The sequence below is a fragment of the Nicotiana tomentosiformis genome, chromosome 7, assembly GCF_000390325.3.
Source record: "Nicotiana tomentosiformis chromosome 7, ASM39032v3, whole genome shotgun sequence".
NCBI lineage: Eukaryota > Viridiplantae > Streptophyta > Magnoliopsida > Solanales > Solanaceae > Nicotiana > Nicotiana tomentosiformis.
Window position 1 is genome coordinate 127,163,804 of NC_090818.1, and position 20,648 is coordinate 127,184,451.

Sequence of the window (20,648 nt, forward strand, 5' to 3'; positions counted from 1 at the left end):
GGTCCTGAAAACCTTAAATTAAATTCCATTTTCCAGGAGGGTCCTGAACAGTTGAAATTAACTCCCATTATACAGGAGGGTCCTGAAAACTTAAAACTGAACTTATCTGGAACATGCTTTCTCATGGAGGATTCCTGGCAAAGCAAACAAGATTTCTTGCCCCTGCTTAAAACAAAGAAAAATTTGTCAGTTTGAAACTATGGCGTTCAGTTTGTGGCATCCTTGCTGAAGGTGTCTGCTTCTGCCACTACCCCGCTTCATTCTGATTAGATGCTTCGGGCTACAAAAAATTGTTGACCTTTTGATCGGACCTCGACCACAAAACCTCTGAATGACTTGAATCCCTTACACTCAATTCGTCATATGGCACTTTTATTCTGACAACTGTTGAACCTTTGCATTTTCTACAAATTCACGAATCACTTGACCACCTGAACTTCAGTTACCACTACATTGCTCATTCTAAATCATGTCACTTGTGATGTGCCTGACCGAATTTCGCTTGGTGCAAATAAAAAGCTGGTAATGAGATTTGAAGTCCTTCCTTGCTTGCTTAACAAAGACTAATTTGACAGAGACTTAGAAAAATAGACCCAAAAGAAACGAAGCGAAGTGACTTCGAGAATTAGGAATAAAAAGGAAAAAACAGAGATGACTATTTGAAGAAAAATAGAAAAGAGACTTATCTGAATGAAGCAGCTGGCTCCAATGATCATGACATGCATTTCAGATTGATCAGCCTAATCCATCCAACTAATAACATTTCAGTTCATGCCATGTCTTTATACTTCAAAACCGGGGTATCCATAATTCAATTTCTCTATAAAGTCATGAACCTCATTCGGCTTGTAATGCCCCGAGGGGTTTTCACCAGCAAGCCTCTCTCATTTGCTCCTCTCTCAACTTACTGTCACCTTACAGTGCCCGTAAGGGTTTTCACTAATAAGACTCTCTCATTTTGAATTTTCTCTCGACTCACCATCGCCCTACGGTGCCTGTGAGGGTTTTCACCAATAAGACTCTCTCAGTTATTCATTTTTCCTTGTGCCCATGAACAAAGTGTTAACCATGATGTAAATCATACCTCTATCTTGCTTGACTTGGTATCCTCAAAGATTGATCAGAAGGTCTTTCTTTGGACCGTAGTGTAGGCTTTTGGACAGGTTTTAGAAAGAAAGGGTAGCATGAAGGCTCAAGAGAATTTAAGATGAAGGGGTTCAGAATTACAACTTTTGGAATTAGATCCTTTTACAAAACTAAAACTTCTGCTCCAGTTTCTTTGAATCTGGGGAATTTTGGATTTTTATTTTGATGGGACCGAACCGTGTAAGGCTGCCTACGTATCCTTAAAAGGAATCAGGTCGAACGTAGTTCAAACTAAAAAGTTGTTTTGTTTTTGTTACTTTGCTTTTCTTTTTTTTTCTTTTTTTTTCTTTTCAATTTCTAACTCTACTTTTGATTCCAATAGAGGGGTATGAAAGAAAAGTAAATAAGGCTCAAAAAGGGGTAATAAAGGATTAAAGTGTTTGGGGTAGCAGAATAAATGCCTTCGTCATTCCAACTTTGAGCATGCCTAGTATAAAATATGATTGAAGATAAACAAAGAAATCATACATAATATCTCTTGACTGCATCAGAATTGATAGCCATATCCGCACATTTGCCTTCTATGTCTGTTAAATACAAAGCACTATTGGGCAACACCTTTGTCATAATGAACGGCCCCTGCCAGTTTGGGGTGAACTTGCCTTTAGCTTCAGCCTGATGTGGAAGGATGCGTTTCAATACCAGTTAGCTCACTTCAAATTTCTGGGGATGCACCTTCTTGTTGTATGCTCTTGCCATTCTTTTCTGATACAATTGACCATGACATACTGCTGCCAATCATTTTTCATCAATCAAACTCAACTGCTCTAGCCGGGTTTTGACCCACTCATCATCATCAATTTTAGCTTCAACAACGATCCGGAGGGATGGAATATCAACTTCTGTAGGTATAACTGCCTCAGTTCCATATACCAGCAAATAAGGAGTTGCACCTACTAAAGTGCAAACAGTAGTGCGTAACCCAGTAAAGCAAAAGGTAACTTTTCATGCCATTGCATGGAACCTTGCACCATCTTACGAAGTATTTTCTTTACGTTCTTGTTAGCAGCCTCAACAACTCCATTTGCTTTAGGACAGTATAGAGTGGAGTTTCGATGCATAATCTTGAACTGTTAGCATACTTCTTTCATCAAATAACTACTGAGGTTAGCAGCATTGTCTGTGATGATTACCTTAGGAATTTCAAACCGGCAAATGATATTTGAATGAACAAAATCTACCACCGCCTTCTTGGTCACAGACTTGAAAGTTATTGCTTTGACCCACTTGGTAGAGTAATCAATGGCCACCAGAATAAACCTATGCCCGTTTGACGCTGCCGACTTAATTGGTCTCCATGCCCCAAGCAACAAAGGGCCAAGGTGCAGACATTGTGTGCAACTCAGATGGCGGGGAATGAATCAAATCACCGTGCGCCTGACATTGATGACATTTGTGAACAAAGTTGATGCAATCTCGTTCCATGGTGAGCCAATAATAACCTTCTCAAAGAATCTTCTTTGCCAAGACATACCCACTCATATGCGGCCCACAAACTCCGGAATGCACTTCGGCCATGATAGTCGAAGCTTGTTTAGCATCTATGCACCTTAGTAATCCTAGATCTAGAGTTCTCTTGTACAAGATCTTTCCACTTAAGAAAAATCTATTAGCCAGATGTCGAATGGTTCTTTTTTGATCACCTGTGGCATGTACCGGATATACCCCTGACTTGATGTATTCCTTGACATCGTGGAACCAAGGTTCACCATCAATTTCCTCTTCAACCACATGGCAATAAGCGTGTTGATCACGGACTTGGATTTGCAGAAGGTCGACGTAAGTCTTATCTGGATGGTGTAACATTGACGCTAGAGTAGCCAAGGCGTCGGTGATCTCATTATGAATCCTGGGAATATGCCTGAATTTTATTGACCTGAATCATTGACAAAGATCATGAAGACATTCTTGATACAGTATGAGCTTCAAATCCCGAGTCTCCCATTCTCCCTGAATCTGGTGAACCAACAAATCTGAATCTCCCAAAACCAATATTTCCTGAACTCCCATGTCTATCAGCTATCCCCAAACCCAGAATGCATGCCTCGTATTCAGCCATGTTGTTGGTGCAATAAAATCGAAGCTGAGCTGTTATGGGGTAGTGATGCTTTGTTTCAGAAATGAGTACAATCCCTATTCTGACACCTTTCATGTTAGCAGCTCCATCAGAGAAGAGTTTCCAACTTGGCTTTTCATCATGATCAACCTCGTCAACATACATCACTTCTTCATCAAGAAAATAAGTCTTCAGTGGCTCATATTCTTCATCCACCGGATTCTTGGCCAAGTGATTGGCCAGGGCTTGGGCTTTCATCGCGGTCCGAGTCACATAGATGATGTCGAACTCTGTGAGTAAAATCTTCCACTTTGCCAGTCTTCCTATGGGCATAGGCTTCTGAAAGATATACTTTAGAGGATCTATGCGAGAAATGAGGTAAGTAGTGTAGGATGACAGATAATGCTTCAACTTTTGTGCCACCCAAGTCAGGGCGCAACATGTCCTTTCAAGAAGAGTATACTTAGCCTCATAAGGAGTGAACTTCTTGCTGAGATAATAAATGGCTTGTTATTTCTTGCCCGTGATGTCTTGTTGACCCATCACACAACCAAAAGAATTATCCAAGACCGTCAAATAGAGAATTAAAGGTCTCCCAGGTGTCGGCGGGACCAGCACATGTGGGTTTGACAGGTAACTCTTGATCTTATCAAATGCTTCCTGACACTCATCAGTCCACTTAACCGCAACATTCTTCTTCAACGACTTAAAGATGGGCTCACAAGTTGTTGTGAGTTAAGTAATAAACCTGCTAATGTAGTTTAACCTTCCGAGAAGGCTTATTACCTCAGTTTTGTTCTTTGGCGGTGGTAATTATTGGATGACTTTGATCTTTGATGGGTCCAACTCAATACCGTGTCGTTTGACTATGAATCCCAACAGTTTCCCGGACGGGACACCAAATGCATATTTCGCCAGATTGAGCTTGAGGTTGTACGTGCAGAGCCTTTGGAAAAACTTTCTCAAGTCTCCAACATGGTCGAATTGCTTCTTTGACTTTATGATCACATCATCTACATAAACCATAATTTCCTTGTGTATCATGTCATGAAATATGGTAGTCATTGCCCTCATGTAAGTTACCCCAGCATTCTTCAAACCGAATGGCATTATCCGGAAGCAATATGTCCCCCATGGCGTGATGAATGCTATATTTTTTGCGTCTTCCTCATCTATCAGGATCTGGTGATATCCCGCATAACAATCCATAAAAGACCCGATCTCGTGCTTGGCACAATTGTCAATCAGAATGTGAATGTTCGGCAATGGAAAGTTATCCATTGGACTTGCCTTGTTGAGATCACGATAATCAACACATACCCTGGTCTTACCATCCTTCTTTGGTACTGGCACAATATTAGCTAACCAAGTGGGATATCGAGTGACCTGAATGACCTTTGCATCAAGCTGCTTTGTGATTTCTTCTTTGATCTTCACACTCATGTCAGTCTTGAACTTCCTTAACTTTTGCTTGACAGGAGGGAATGCCGGATCAATTGGAAATTTATGAACTACCAAATCAGCGCTCAAACCCGGCATGTCATCATACGACCATGCAAAAACATCTTTATATTCAAACAGTGCTTTGATTATTTTTTCCTTGATTTGCGGTTCCAGATGCACACTTATCTTAGTTTCCCTGATATTATCTTGATCTCCTGAATTGATTAGTTCATTTTCATTCAGATTAGGCTTGGGTGTTTCTTCAAAGTGATTTAGTTCTCTACTGATTTCCTGAAATGCTACTTCTTCATCATATTCTGTTTCGTCGTCACACTCTACTTCTTAGATTATCATTTCAGAATTAGATTGGCTTTTAAGACTTGGCTGAAAATTCCTCATGCATGTCATGTCATTGAAACCAACATAAAAAGAACTATACAAAAGAAAAACAAAATGAAACGCTATCAGGAATAATGGAAAAACTAAAAATTGCATTTCATTGATCATAAAAGGATAGAAGGGGTTTGTACATCAAAACAAGCGAAAAATAAAAATATGGATTACAACCCTGGAATAACCTAGATAACATAAAGGAAAATAAAGCAAACTACCAAAACTCCTTTCGGGTGGGGAGAGAAGTAGCTTTCCAATTGCTAAGCTTCACATTCGGCCCAACAAGCTGTACATCGGCATTACTGGAACCTTCCCCGATTTCTACCATATTAACCTCATCAAATAGACTCTGGAACCTCTTGATCAGTTCTTCATCAAAGTCAACCACAGGTTTTGGGACCACTGATATTGGGCGTTTTGCGACCTCTGGCTTCACAAAAGACTTGGAGATGTGTGGAACATGCTTAGGAAGTGACCATGCCTTCCTTTTCAATTTTTTAACCCTCTTCACATCCTTCCCTGTGGGCTTGAATCCCAGACCAAACGTACCAAGACTTTCACGTAGACACACTAGATGTATAATACCCTATAGAGATGAACCCAGACCTTTGCCCGGCACAAAACCATTCTTCAGCATTTCATTTGCTACCATGACGGACGTGGAGGGTAACTTCGGACCTGGAAGGCATTCTCCCTCAGGAATCTTCTCAACTGACACTGTTTCGAAAGTCTGGTAGACCCAAGGCCCTTTACTATCTTCAGCTTCAATAAACGAGACATATGTGTCATTGTAAACAGATAAGTTCTCGTCACCATGCACAACTATTTCCTGCCTGTCTCACTCGAACTTTACCATTTGGTGCAGAGAAGACGGGACTGCCTTGGCAGCTTGTATCCAGGTCCTTCCCAACAATAAGTTGTAGGAGACGGCCACATCTAGCACTTGGAACTCCATAATGAATTCAACTAGCCCTATTGTCAGTTCGAGCATTATATCGCCAACAGAATCTTTCCCTCCTCTGTCAAAACCTTGAACACATACATTGTTCATGTGGATCCTTTCAGTGCTGATCTTCAACTTTTGCATAGTGGACAGAGGAAAAATATTTGCACTAGAACCGTTATCAACTAGTACCCTTGAGACAAAAGAATCCTCGCACTTCACTGTGAGATAAAGAGCTCGGTTGTGTTCTGTACCCTCCATAGGAAGTTCATCATCTGAGAAAGTGATCCTGTTTGCTTCGAAGATCTTGTTAGCAATCTTTTCCAAGTGGTTCACCGTGATCTTATCAGGAACATGGGCCTTATTCAAAATCTTCATCAGGGCTTTGCGGTGTTCATCTGAATATATCAGAAAAGACAAAAGAGAGATCTGAGCTGGTGTTTTCCTTAACTGCTCCACAATGGAATAGTCTTGCATTTTCATCTTTATCAGGAACTCTTCATCCTCTTCTTCAGTGACCGGCTTCTTTACTGGGATGTGGCCATCCCTGAATGACTTGGCTTTCCTCAGTTCCTCTGGGGTAAAATATCTCCCAGAACGAGTCAGTCCTCCGGTTTCATTGACTTCTTCCTCTACTTATTTCCCTTTATATGTCACTATCACCTGTTTGTAATTCCACGGGATGGCCTTTGTGTCAACCATTGGTAACTGGGTCACTGGCTTAATAATAACGGGGGTAATACGAGCCCCTTCCACGATTATGATAGGCTTGCCCGGGATCCCTGGCACGACCACTTTTGGCTTTTCCTGGCTCGCTCCAAAATCATTCGGAGGCCCTTTCACAACCAATACGGATGGCTTCACGTTGAGCGTGCTTAGCTTCTCCGTCGCTTTTTCAACTGTCAAGGGCATTGCTTTTGCAGAATCTAGAACTTTAACTGAATTACTTTTTCTAGCACGGAATCATCATGACAGACTTAGAAGAATTCTTGGTCTCCCCATCATTATTAACTATCTCAATCATATGTGTCTCTGCATGGGCCGACAAAGTATTTTGGTTGATGTTTGGCGCCTCCGGGCTCTGGACCACAATCTGATTTGTATCAATAAGCTCTTGGATTGCCCTTTTTAAATGCCAACACTTCTTTGTGTTGTGCCCTGGGGCATCAGAACAATATGCGCATATGAGGGAATAATCAAGGTTCCTTGGAGGTGGATTTGGTATCTTTGGCTCAATCGACCTCAAGACGTCCAACTACCTCAACCTTTGAAACAAACTGGTATATGACTCTCCAAGAGGGGTGAAGGTTTCTTTCCACTACTGTCTCTCTTTTCTATAATCTGGCCTTGGTCGAAAGCTTGGACCAGTAGGGTTTCGGTATGGTTGTGGGGGTGGATAAGGATTTTGTGGAGTTGGAGCATGCCATTGCGGGTAAGGAGGGGGTTGAGCATATGACTGTGCATGGTGAACATGGTATTGGGGTGATCTGACTGAATATTGAGGGTCTTGTGGTGGGAAATAATGTTGGGATGGATTATATGGAGCTTGGGTGTAGGCTTGAGGTTGGGGTCGAGGTTGGATGTACTAGTGAGGCGAACCCCTTGGGCCATGCCATGATCCAGAGACAAACATAGCGACATCATCTTTCTTCTTTCTGCCTAAGAGGCTTCCGGTGCCACTTTGAATTGCCTGTGTGGTTGATTTTATGGCGGAGTAGCTCATGATCTTGCTTGACTTGAGTCCTTCTTCTACCATTCCTCCTATCTTTACCACATCGTTGAAGGACTTACCTATGGCTGAGATCAAATGGCCAAAGTAAGTAGGCTCTAGGGCTTGAAGAAAGTACTTGACCAACTCATCTTCTTCCATTGAAGGATTGACCCGTGCAGCTTGTTCTCTCCATCTGAAATCGTATTCCCTAAAGCTCTCACTGGGCTTCTTCTCTACCTTGGAGAAATATAGGCGATCCGAGACAATGTCTATATTGTACTGAAAGTGCCAAGCAAAGGCCTGAGCCAAGTCGTCCCATGTGTACCACCTGCTAGCATCTTGGCGAGTGTACCATTCCAAAGCCGCCCACTCCTTGTTTTCCCAAATCCTCCCACCACATGTGGAGTGCTAGTGGAATTTGATACATAACCTTCACAGGTAAATTCTAAACAGTGCTCATTCTGCACATTTTAAATTAGTGTGACCAGATTAAAACATGTGAATTTTGTATAAAACTGACCATGAAAAGATTATTTTTGCAAAATCCAACCGAAAACAAATCTCGGCTACTTTTGCAAATACGGCCCTTCAGCACTTCGGAAGAGAAGATTTTAGGGTTGTGTTTGCTAAGTGGCCGAAAATTAAAAAAACAAAAAACCATGAGTGGCTATTCTTGCAAAACAGCCTTCCGGCGTCTCGTCGGGACATTTATGGCTATTTGGGCAAAAACGGCATCGCTAACTTTATTTATGACAATATTTCCCTATTTTGATTATTTTTGCAAAAACGGGGCTGAACCCGATGAGGGTTGCCTACGTATCTCACACTTGGTGGGAATCAAACCCGCGTAGTTCGGTGAGTTTTGACGCATGGAAAAATAGGACTTATTTTTGAAAGACTCTTCTTTTTTCTTTTCTCTTTTGTTTTTCAAATTTTCGGCAGAGTTTCGGGATATTTTGAACACTGGTATTTTTAGAACCTGATGTTTTTTTTGTATCCTACCTCACTCTTGGTTTTGCTTGATTTTCTTTCCCTACTCTAAAAATCGGTCAACATACAAGCCGAAACAGATAAATGCACAAGTAGCACGTAAAATGCATTAGAATGGTCTTTTAAATTGGGTACACCTGTCCTAGACGGACCCAACCCCTGTGTTGAGTCCCCAAAGTCAAATGCACGTGATGCAAACAAACGTACATACTAGGGATCCGACATGGGGCTGTATTATTCTAGGTTAAATTCCTAGGGTGTGTTGTTCTAGACCTGGCTTACCCGAGCGGACAACTCGAGCCGATGGGGGCCAACGTACCGGTAACCAAAAGGCCATCCGACTTTGTAACTGGTCCGATCATCATTCTAAATTAGGGTATGACACTAATATAAAAGAAGTCACGCCAGCGTGCACTTCCCAGAAGATTTAGACGACTCAGAAAGAAGAAGATTTTCGTAACAGTTTATATACAGTCCAAATAATATCAAAGCGGTAAAAAGCGGCATTTAGCACATTTGGCTCAAACATGTAATATCAAACAATCACAAGAAGCCAAGTATAACAGTTATTCTAAGCTCGAATTCTAAACTCTGAACCAGAGATTCTGGGTTCGGTTCCCCAGTAGAGTCGCCAGAGCTGTCACACCTCCTTTTTCTTGAGGGGATAAGGGAGTTTTCCCAATTAAAGTGACATTAATCAAAATGGGATTATTTATTTAATTCAGAGTCGCCACATGGAATAATTGTTATGGTGTCCCAAGTTACCGGTTTATTTTAATCCCAAATCGAGGAAATTGACTCAGTTTAAAGTCTGTGAAAAGCAGAAGACCAAGTAAGAAATTTTATTTACACTGGAGAAGGTGTTAGGCATTCTCGGGTTCCGTGATTTTAGCACGGTCGCTCAACTATTAATAATTGGCCTAATTATCTGATTTATTACATGTTTAAAACCTATTGTATATTTTTATCTTCTAACCGCTTTTAATTATTTATGGAATTATTTCTGGAATAAGTCACGATGTCGTACACTTGTCATTTTGGTACACATTGTAAACCGCACCACATGAAATGCACCCGCGATTTACGACATGTATATTTTTATTATTATTTGAAGTGATGGTCAAGTCACGTGAAACGCACACTCGACTTGGGGATTACGTATCATGACTATGTCACGGGAACCGTACCCATAGTAATGATGATTTATTAATCGCGACTACAGCAAAGCTACGAATATTCATGGTTTAATTATTTATTTCCTTAAGGTTTGAGATTATTACGAGGCCATGAGTTATGAAAATTATTGTGGGAGGAATAAAATAAATTATCTATATGGAAGTGTATTAGCTGCAGCCTTATTGATATTTCGGATCAGTTTCTATCTAAACCCATATACACTTAAAAGGGTCAATCCATACAAGATCAAGCAGAATCTTCAACATTCTCAAACCAATTAATCGTGAAATATAACTAAAGGGTTAAACTGATGAGCCTATTATGGCAAAATGAAACAAAATAACACAGAAACGTGAACATAAAATGTAACACTAAAACATATGAACACAAACACAAAACATGAACATAAACGAAACAAAATACAGAGATACAGAATGGGAATACAAGCACAAACAAAACAAAATAAAATAATACTGAGACAGTAGACCAAACGTGAACACAAAAGTACCAAAAATTAACATGGCCAACATGGTTTCGATTACTTACAGAATGGGAATTTTCAATTGTAGACCCACAATCACATAACAAGTGAAATAACACGCTAATACAGAGTAACAATGTTTCCTATATAAAAATTAGCCACTTAATAGAAATAACTATACGATTGGCTGAAAAGAATGTGCTAAACATGAAACATATTCAACGTGGTATTGAACAAAACTGGGATAACTCAAAAACTGAACTTATTCGTATCAGGCAAGTAAAATCAAAACAAAAGTGATGCAAACTTTAGTGAGAAAATATAACAGAAAGAGAGATGAACCTTCATACAAAGAATGAAGTCATTTCTGGACATTACAGTGATAACCATTTTACAGTAATAACCCATTCTAACTTTATCGTTCTTCCCATTCCATTTCTGCCAGTGTTGTGGATATTAATTCTTTACTATAGTCCCTTAATCACTCTCACTATTCCAATATAACAACAACAACAACAACCCAGTAGAATCCCACTAATAGGGTCTGGGGAGGATAGTGTGTACGCAAACCTTACCACTATCCCGAAGGAGTAGAGAGGCTGTTTCCGAAACACCCTCGGCTCAAAAAAAAAGGGCAAAAAGGGAGACAATATTAGTATCACAACAACAATCATAGGATAAATAGGAACACCATGAAATCTAGAAGAAATATGCAAAGCAAAGGGAGACAATATTAGTAAATATTTGTATCACCACAACATTCATAAGAAAAATAGGAACACCATGAAATCTAGAAGAAAGATGTAAAGCAAAAGCGATAGCTAGTAAATAGGACATGCACTGAAAAGCGAAATAGTAAGCCACAACATTCCCACTAGTTATCTTAGACAAAAACCCTACATGGCTAGTCCCACCATGGTACGAAGTAAGGCACGACTCAACTACCTCCTAACCTACAACCCTAATACTCGACCTCCACATCTTCCTATCAAGTGTCATGTCCTCGGAAATCTGTAGCCTCGCCATATCCTATCTGATCACCTCTCCCCAATACTTCTTAGGCCGCCCTCTACCTCTTCTCGTGCCCTCCGCAACCAGCTGCTCACACCTCCATACCAGAGTATTTGGGCTTCTTCTCTGAACATGTCCGAACCATCTAAGCCTCGCTTCCCGCATCTTGTCATCAATGGGAGCCACATGCACCTTCTCCCGAATATCATCATTCCTAATCTTATCTATCCTAGTGTGCCCGCACATCCACCGCAACATCCTCATTTATGCTACTTCCATCTTCTGGATATGTGAGTTCTTAACGGGTCAACACTCAGCCCCATACATCATGGCCGATCTAACCACTGCTTTATAAAACTTACCTCTGTGTATCGGTGGCACTCTCTTGTCACTCAGGACTCCAGATGCTAACCTCCACTTCATCCATCCTACTCCAATACGGTGTGTGACATCCTCGTCGATCTCCCCTCCCCCCTGGATAACAGAACCAAGGTACTTGAAGCTGCCTCTACTCGGGATGACCTGCGAATCAAGCCTCACACCCACGCCCACTTCCCCTGGCTCAGCACTGAACTTACACTCCAGGTATTCCGTTTTCGTCCTGCTTAGCTTGAAACCCTTAGACTCAAGAGCATGTCTCCAAACCTCCAGCCTCTCATTAACATCGGCTCGCGACTCATCAATCAGTACTATGTCATCGGCGAATAGCATGCACCATGGCACATCCCCTTGAATATGGTGTGTTAACGCGTCCATCACCAGGGCGAATAAGAATGGACTGATTGCAAAACCTTGGTGTAACCATATTACAATCGGAAAATGCTCAGAGTCGCCTCCTACTGTCCTAACCCAAGTCTTAGCCCCATCATACATGTCCTTAATCGCCATAATGTAGGGAATCGACACACTTTTTGCCTCCAAGCATCTCCAGAGAATTTCTCTAGGAACCTTGTCATACGCTTTCTCTAGGTCAATAAACACCATGTGCAGATCCTTCTTCCTCTCTCTGTATAGTTCCACCAACCTTCTAACAAGGTGTATAGCTTCTGTAGTCGAATGACCCGGCATGAACCCGAACTAGTTGTCGGATACAGACACTGTCATCCTCACCCTCGCTTCAACTACCCTCTCCCACACTTTCATGGTATGACTCAGTAATTTGATACCTCTATAATTGTTACAACTCTGGATATCACCTTTGTTCTTATACAATGGAACCACCGTACTCCACCTCCACTCATCCGACATACTTTTCCCCTTAAAAATAAAATTAAACAACCTAGTCAACCTCTCCAAACCTGCTCTCCCCACACACTCCAAAATTCCACCGAAATCTCATCTGGCCCGGTCGCTCTTCCCCTACTCATCTTACGCATAGCTCCCACGACCTCCTCAACCTCGATACACCTGCAGTATCCAAAGTCATGGTGACTCTCGGAATGCTCCAATTCGCCTAGCACAATGTCTCGATCCCCTTCTTCATTCAGAAGTTTATGAAAGTAAGTCTTTCATCTCCTCTTAATCTGGGCATCTTCCATCAATACTCTACCATCTTCGTCCTTGATGCATCTCACTTGGTCCAAATCCCGAGCCTTCCTCTCTCTCAACTTAGCCAACCGGAATAACTTCTTCTCCCCACCTTTTCCCCCCAATTCCTCGTATATACGACCATAAGCCACAGTCTTAGCCTCTGTGATCGCCAACTTAGCCTCCTTCCTAGCTGCCTTATACCTATCCATGCACACTCGCCTCTCCTTCTCACCTATGCTCCCTACTAACTTCAGGTATGCCACCTTCTTTGCTTCTACTTTACCTTGGACCACTTCATTCTACCACCAGTCTCCTTTGTGCCCGCCAGAGACGCCCGTCGAGACCCCTAACACCTCTCTCGCAGCCTCGCTAATACAGTCTACTGTCGTTCACCACATAGTGCTCGCATCACCACTGCTCCTCCAAGCTCCTATAGCCGACAACCGCCCCTCCAACACTTTGGCTTTATCCTTAGTTAAGGCTCCCCACCTGATTCTCGGTCTTCCTTGAGTAGAACTTTTCCTCCTCTTTAACATAATACCAACGTCCATCACCAAGAGCCTATGCTACGTCGTGAGTACCTCACCCGAAATCACCTTGCAATCCTTGCACAACCCTCTGTCACACTTCCTGAGGAGGAGATAGTCAATCTGTGTCTTCGCCACCACATTTTGAAAAGTAACCAAATTCCCCTCCCTCTTCTGAAAGCTAGAATTCGCAATCACCAACCCAAAAGCCTTAGCGAAGTCCAACAATGATGTACCTCCTCCGTTCCTCTCCCCAAAACCAAAGCCTCCATGCACCTCGCCATAACCACATGCGGTCAACCCAATATGCCCATTGAAATCCCCTCCTATGAATAGCTTCTCAGCTGGCGGAACCTGGCGCACAATCTCATCTAACCCTTCTCAGAAGCGCCGTTTAACCTCCTCATCTAGGCCCACATGCGGCGCATAGGCGCTAATGATGTTTAGGGTGCACTCTCCAACCACCAACTTAATAGTCATCAATCTATCATTCACTCGTCCAACCTCAACCACAGACTCTCTAAGTTCCCTATCCACCAAGATGCCCACTCCATTCTTACCTTTCTGGACTCCCGAGTACCAAAGTGTAAACCCGTCCACGTCCCTCGCCCTCGACCCTACCCACCTTGTCTCCTGGACACACGCTATATTGACCCTCCTCTTCTGGAGGATCTTCACCAACTCTATAGATTTACCTGTCAATGTACCTATGTTCCATGACCCAATTCTCAACCTACAGACACCCTTGTTCCCTTTACCTCCCTTGCCTCCTGCTCCACCCCCTAAACCATGCCCTACCTCCCACCCCACCCCCGTTCCCCCAGAGGACATGACCTCACTCGACCATCCCAGACCACGACCACTCTACCTACTGCCGAGTTAGGGGAATCACTATCACACAAGGCAACAGACCAAACCAGAAGAATACAAGTTGCAACAACATGCACACTAATACGGTAAATAAACTAGTACGAGGTAAAATGTCAGCAATTTAACTCACACAACAAAGGAAAACTGGAAAACGGGAGGTACCAACTCTTGCGAGCAGAAAAAATACAATTCCAATATATTAAGCTAATAACGAAAGACCAGAGATCAAATATATTTATCCAAATTATGGACCAACTTCTCACAGTAAACCATGGAGGCAAAAAAGACAAACAAGTATATAACTTAAATTACCCATTTTAATATGCTAGCTGAGAAATAAACAACATAAGCATGTCGGTAAGAGAAATCAAAATCTACGGCATGACTGTTGAAAATAAACTCATCCATTCAAAGTTCAAAAATGTTCAAAACATCGTCATATAAGCCAAGATATAGAAATAAGAGAAATTAAGCAAATAATACCAACATTCATGACAAAAAATCTGGAGAATGAAAGAAGAATAAAGTTTAATGTGTGAGCTCTTAAATGAAAATCAACTTCAATAGATTATCGTGATAACCAGAATTATAATGAAGAAAATGACATCCAAACTAGAACTTGAGCAAAACCTTCTGTGCAGCAATAGAGAAAAAGGGCTTCGACTCAAATGTAACAGAGAAAAGGAACTCGAAACGACGATTGAAATCGACCCCCGAACAGAACTTCGGAGTTCAAACCCATTCCATAATTAGAGATAAAAATAAGAAGGAATATGATTGAAATAATGTTTTTTACTGGACGCTGAAAAAGAAAAGTTAGACCCCAATTCAAAAGTTCCTCAAAACCCTAGAATGCTCTCTAAAGTTTTTTGTCCAAAATCGTGTCTATCAAAAAAATCTCTTAACATCCCTATATATATACCTAAACTAGAAGCTTCCATACCTTTCTCTCCAAGTCATGTCCCAAAATTCCTTTTCTATCCAAAAATCCACAAAACAATCTGATTCCCTTTCTTTGTGAACCAAATCAGACAAATGGAGGCCTAGGATCTTGAATCCCTCAGATCCTACGGCTACCATTTATCCCAAGTCGTTCTCACGATCAGGAGCGTGTGAGGCATAGGGGAGAAGGGAATATGTTTTGTCAAGGGTCGTTACAGGATGGGTGACGTGAAGGAGGGAGAGAGGAAGGATCACATGCACGAGTTTGTGAGCTAACTCGCCTGATTCCGGCGAGTTGTGTGTGTTGTAGTTGTGGACAGAGACGGGGAAAGGAGCGCCGTTTTTGGGTGTCTTAGGTTAGAGTTTTAGGGTTGTAAAAATTATAATGGGGTTTATATATCAAGGTGAGGAGAGATAGTGACCGTCAGATGAGAGGGGATGAGTGGTTGGGATTAAGAGGGCGTTGAGGCGGGTTGATCCGGTTAAGTAGAGCTGGGCTGGATTGGGTGTAGGTTTAAAGGGAAATTGGGCCGTGTGGTTTGAGGGATCTTGGGCCACTGGAATTGTTGTGGCCCAATTTTGAACCAAGCAAATCTTGTTCTTTCTTTTCTACTTTTGTTTTTTTCTTTTTTTTCTTTTTTCTTGATTTTTAAATTCTAATAAAGTTAATTAAAAGCCTAAACCAAATCCTAAATCAAACCTAATTTGTAGAATTAAATTAATTATCTATTAGAATAATTAATTAACTTGAAACTAATGAAAGAAAAACACTAATTTGCAATTAAAAGCTAAAAATGTAAAAATGACTCATATTTTGTGATTTTTCGTTCCATAATGAAATTAATTCATGCAATTAAATCCTAAATGCAATTAAACCTAATATGATATGCAAGGAATACTTTAGACATTTTTTGGTATTTTTCATAATTTGAAATATTAAAAATGCAACTAAATGCACACACAAATTAACTAGAAAATCCTAAAAATTCTATGGAAATTTAAATAATTAGAAAAATCTATTTTTTGTGAATTTTATAGGAGTGTTTTTATAGGAGTATTTTCAGTTAGGCAAAAATCACGTGCTCACAGTGACGAGGTCAGATCGGGGCCCTACTGGAAAATAATAATAGCATGGTAAAATGTTAATAATATAATAAAATAAACGACAATGGAAATGAATCAAGTAGCATGTCACCATTTAATTACACAAAATAATGGCAATTAGTATCTCGTGGAATCAAACAAAATTTCCTTTCAACTTTAAGAAAATCACAACAAATAATCAAAGGCAACTGCGGCCATAAATCAATATCAACATGGGCACTTCCGAGGTACCGCCTCGTAGTCCCAAATCATAAATAAATTTATAATATTTCATTTCCTTATCTCACAGCGGGAGCCTTCACAATTTATTTTTTTTAAGAAAATATTTTTCCCGAAATAGCATCCTGCGTTTTAACCATCCTTATCACACCGCATGACTTCTAGTAGTTCCCCTACTAGCCACGCGTATCAAGTCACCCTTATCTCACCGCATGCGTTTCAATACCCAGACCTTATACCACCACATGCGTATCAATATCACAATATATCACAATTTGCACCTCAAGTGCTCAACTAATTTAACTTGTCAAAATAATTCAATAACAATATTTTTTCACCATAAAGAGCTCACGGCTCATGCCAAAATAAATCATCAATAATATTTTTCCACATTAAAGAGCTCACGGCTCCATCACAATGAGTACGAAAATCTTACAAAAATATTCAGGAATAAATAATTAAGGAAAATAATATTTCAAAATATTTAATACGTTGCTGCAAAATCAAATTTTAAAATGTCAAATACTTCATATTAATAATATTTAATTTAAAGAAAATCAATCTTCAAATAATGCACAGAATAAAAAAAACCAAGTTTCAACTAAATAGGTAAAACAATTAGCAGGAAAAGGTCAAACAAATTTAAAGTATATATCTCAGATCAATGATGAAGAATATAACAAGATAAAATAATTTAATAAATGTGCAACAATGATCTTCACAATTTAAAAACATAATCCTTCATATTTAGTCAGTGTACACACTCTTCACCTCGTGTACACGACTTTCATCACATTACAATTAATACCAATCCTAAGGAAAATTTCCCCCACACAAGGTTAGACAAGTCACTTACCTTGACTTGTTCCAATTTAACCAAGTAGTATTCTTCTTCCTCGATTTTCCGACTCCGATCGACTCTATCTAGTCATAATTAATTCGATACAGTTGACAAAAATTCTTGGAATCAATTTCATAAGAAAATACTATATTTTTCAATAAAATCCGAAATTAGCTCAAAATCGTCCATGGGGCTCACATCTCGGAATACAGCAAAAATTACAAAATCCGATAACCCATTCAATTACGAGTCCAACCATACCATTTTCACTCAAATCCGACTCCGAATCGACACCAAAATCTCAAAAATCCGTTTTAAAGAGATTTCTAAAATTTTCCCAAATTTCCATCTCAATACACTAATTAAATGGTGAAAACAATGATATATTCATGTATATTAACCAAATCCAAGTTAGAATCACTTACCCAAATGTTTCTCCTTGAAAATCTACCAAAAATCGCTTCTACTCAAGCTCAAGTTCGTCAAAAATGGCAACTGGGGACGAAATCCCTAGTTTTATAAACTACCGAGGCAGCCATCGATCCTGGGTATCGATCATGGCTTCGATCTTTATGGCCCTCGATCCCGGCCTCGGTCATAGCCCTCGATCCTGGGCCTCGATCCCTAACCCTCGAGCCTTGCCTTCGATCATGGCCCTCGAGCCGGGCATTCGATCATGCCTTCGATTCTGCCTTCGATCATGGTTTCGATCCTTCCCTCGATCATAGCCCTTGAGCTGGGCCTTCTATCCTGCCTTCGATCATGTCCCTCGAGCTGGGTCTTCGATCTTGAGCTTCGTCCCTGGCTTCTACTCTGGCCTTCAACCCTGGGCTCGATTTCTGCTGTTACAGCAGAAGAAAATTGCAGCAGCTTTTTAAGTCCAACTTTTGATCCGTTAACCATCCGAAACTCACCCGAGGCCCTCGGGACCTCAACCAAATATACCAACAAGTCCTAAAACATCATACAAACTTATTTGAAACCTCAAATCACATAAAACGACGCTAAAATCACGAATCATGCTCCAATTTAAGCTTAATGAAACTTAGAATTTCCAACTTCTACATTCGATGTCGAAACCTATCAAATCAAGTCCGATTGACCTCAAATTTTGCACACACGTCATAAATGACATAATGAAGTTGTGAAAAATTATAGAACTGGATTCCGACCCTGATATCAAAAAGTCAATTCCCCGGTCAAACTTCTAAAATTAAATTTCTATTTTAGCCATTTCAAGCCAAATTTCACTACCGACTTCCAAATAAAATTCCGATTACGTTCCTAAGTCCAAAATTACCCTACGGATCTGTTGGAATTATTAAAATTCTATTACGGGGCCGTTTGTACATAATTCGACATCCTGTCACTATTTGACTTAAGCTTTTAAAACCTTTAAGTTTTCATCCAAATTCCATATCCCGGGCTAGGGACCTCGAAATTTGATTCTGGGCATACGCCCAAGTCCCAAATCACGATACGGACCTACCAAAACTGTCAAAACATTGATCCGAGTCCGTTTGCTCAAAATGTTGACCAAAGTCAACTCAATCGAGTTTTAAAGCTCTAATTCACATTTTAATCCATTTTTCACATAAAAACTTTTCGGAAAAGTTTACGGACTGCGCACGCAAGTAGAGTAATGATAGATAGTGTTTTTCTAGGTCTTAGAATACATAATTAATTATTAAATTTAGAGATGATATTTTGGGTCATCACAGGGAGCCTTCCCAAATTGTTTTTTAAAGAAAATATTTTTTCCGAAATAGCATCCCGTGTTTTAACCATCCTTATCACACCGCATGACTTCTAGTAGTTCCCCCTACTAGACACGCGTATCAAGCCATCCTTATCTCACTGCATGCGTTTCAATACCCAGACCTTATACCACCACATGCGTATCAATATCACAATATATCACAATTTGCATCTCAAGTGCTCAAATAATTTAACTTGTCAAAATAATTCAACAACAATATTTTTCTACCATAAAGAGCTCACAACTCATACCAAAATAAATCATCAATAATATTTTTCCACAACAAAGAGTTCATGGCTCCATCATAATGAGTACGAAAATCTTACAAAAATATTCAGGAATAAATAATTCAGGAATTTAATATTTCAAAATATTTAATACGTTGCTTCAATATCAAATTTAAAAATATCAAATACTTCATATTAATAATATTTAATTTAAAGAAAATCAACCTTCAAATAATGCACATAATAAAAGAAACCAAGTTTCAACTAAACAGGTAAAACAATTAGCAGGAAAAGGTCAAACAAATTTAAAGTATATATCTCAGATCAATGATGAAGAATATAACAAGATAAAATAATTTAATAAATACGCAACAATGATCTTCACAATTTAAAAACATAATCCTTCATATTTAGTCCGTGTACACACTCATCACCTCATGGACACGACTTTCATCACATTACAATAATCACATCAATATCAATCCTAGGGGAAATTTCTCCCACACAAGGTTAGACAAGCCACTTACCTCGACTTGCTCCAATTTAACCAAGTTAAATTGTGAAGGCTCCCGCGGTGAGATAAGGAAATGAGATATTGTGAATTTATTTATGATTTGGGACTACGAGGTTGTACCTCGGGAGTGCCCTTGTTGATATTAATTTATGACCGCAGTTGCCTTTGATTATTTGTTGTGATTTTCTTGAAGTTGAAAGGAAATTTTGTTTTGTTTCCACGAGATATTAATTGCCATTATTTGGTATAATTAAATGTGACATACTACTTGATTTATTTTCATTGTTATTTTATCTTATTATATTGTTTAAATATTTTACCATGTCATTATTTATTCTCCAGTAGGGCCTGACCTGACCTCGTCACTACTGTACCGAGGTTAGGCTTGGCACTTATTGGGTACCAATGTGGTGTACTCATATTACGCTTCTGCACATCTTTTTTGTGCAGATCCAGGTACATCTTATCGGACCAGGCATCAGTAAACTAACTGTACGAGGACACTTCGAGGTATATCTGCCAGCGTCCGCAGACTCTGGAGTCCCCGTCTATCTTACTATGTTATCTCCCTTATTTGTTTTAGACTCTGATGTATAGAGACATGGAGAATAAATTTTTAGAATCTTGTGACTTATTTCTACCGGGTTTTGGGAGTTGAAATTGTTTGAATTGTAGTTTATTTATTTTAGATATTTATTATTATTCCGCGTTGATAGGCTTACCTAGTCTTAGAGACTAGGTGCCATCACGGCATTCTACGGAGGA

The 20,648-nt window shown here is 40.0% G+C and overlaps 1 protein-coding gene across 1 annotated transcript; it reads right to left on the reverse strand.

Moving 5' to 3' along the window:
* Nucleotides 1-3,040: 3,040 nt before the first annotated feature.
* Nucleotides 3,041-6,893, reverse strand: LOC138896349 (uncharacterized). The gene is made up of 8 exons (XM_070181150.1): nucleotides 6,645-6,893; nucleotides 6,318-6,554; nucleotides 5,892-6,236; nucleotides 5,717-5,800; nucleotides 5,257-5,624; nucleotides 5,026-5,078; nucleotides 4,286-4,980; nucleotides 3,041-3,541 (listed from the first exon to the last, which is right to left on the reverse strand). Exons 1-8 carry the CDS (start codon nucleotides 6,891-6,893, stop codon nucleotides 3,041-3,043), a joined length of 2,532 nt encoding a protein of 843 aa, XP_070037251.1.
* Nucleotides 6,894-20,648: the final 13,755 nt, after the last annotated feature.

Excerpts from the sequence above, each read along its gene's own strand:
- LOC138896349 (XM_070181150.1), bottom strand. The coding sequence starts at position 6,893 with ATGCCCTTGACAGTTGAAAAAGCGACGGAGAAGCTAAGCACGCTCAAC. Across the intron at positions 6,237-6,317 it reads ATGTTCCTGATAAGATCACG|GGTACAGAACACAACCGAGC; the intron begins GTGAACCACTTG and ends CTTCCTATGGAG. Across the intron at positions 4,981-5,025 it reads CATGAGGAATTTTCAGCCAA|AGTGTGACGACGAAACAGAA; the intron begins GTCTTAAAAGCC and ends TCTAAGAAGTAG.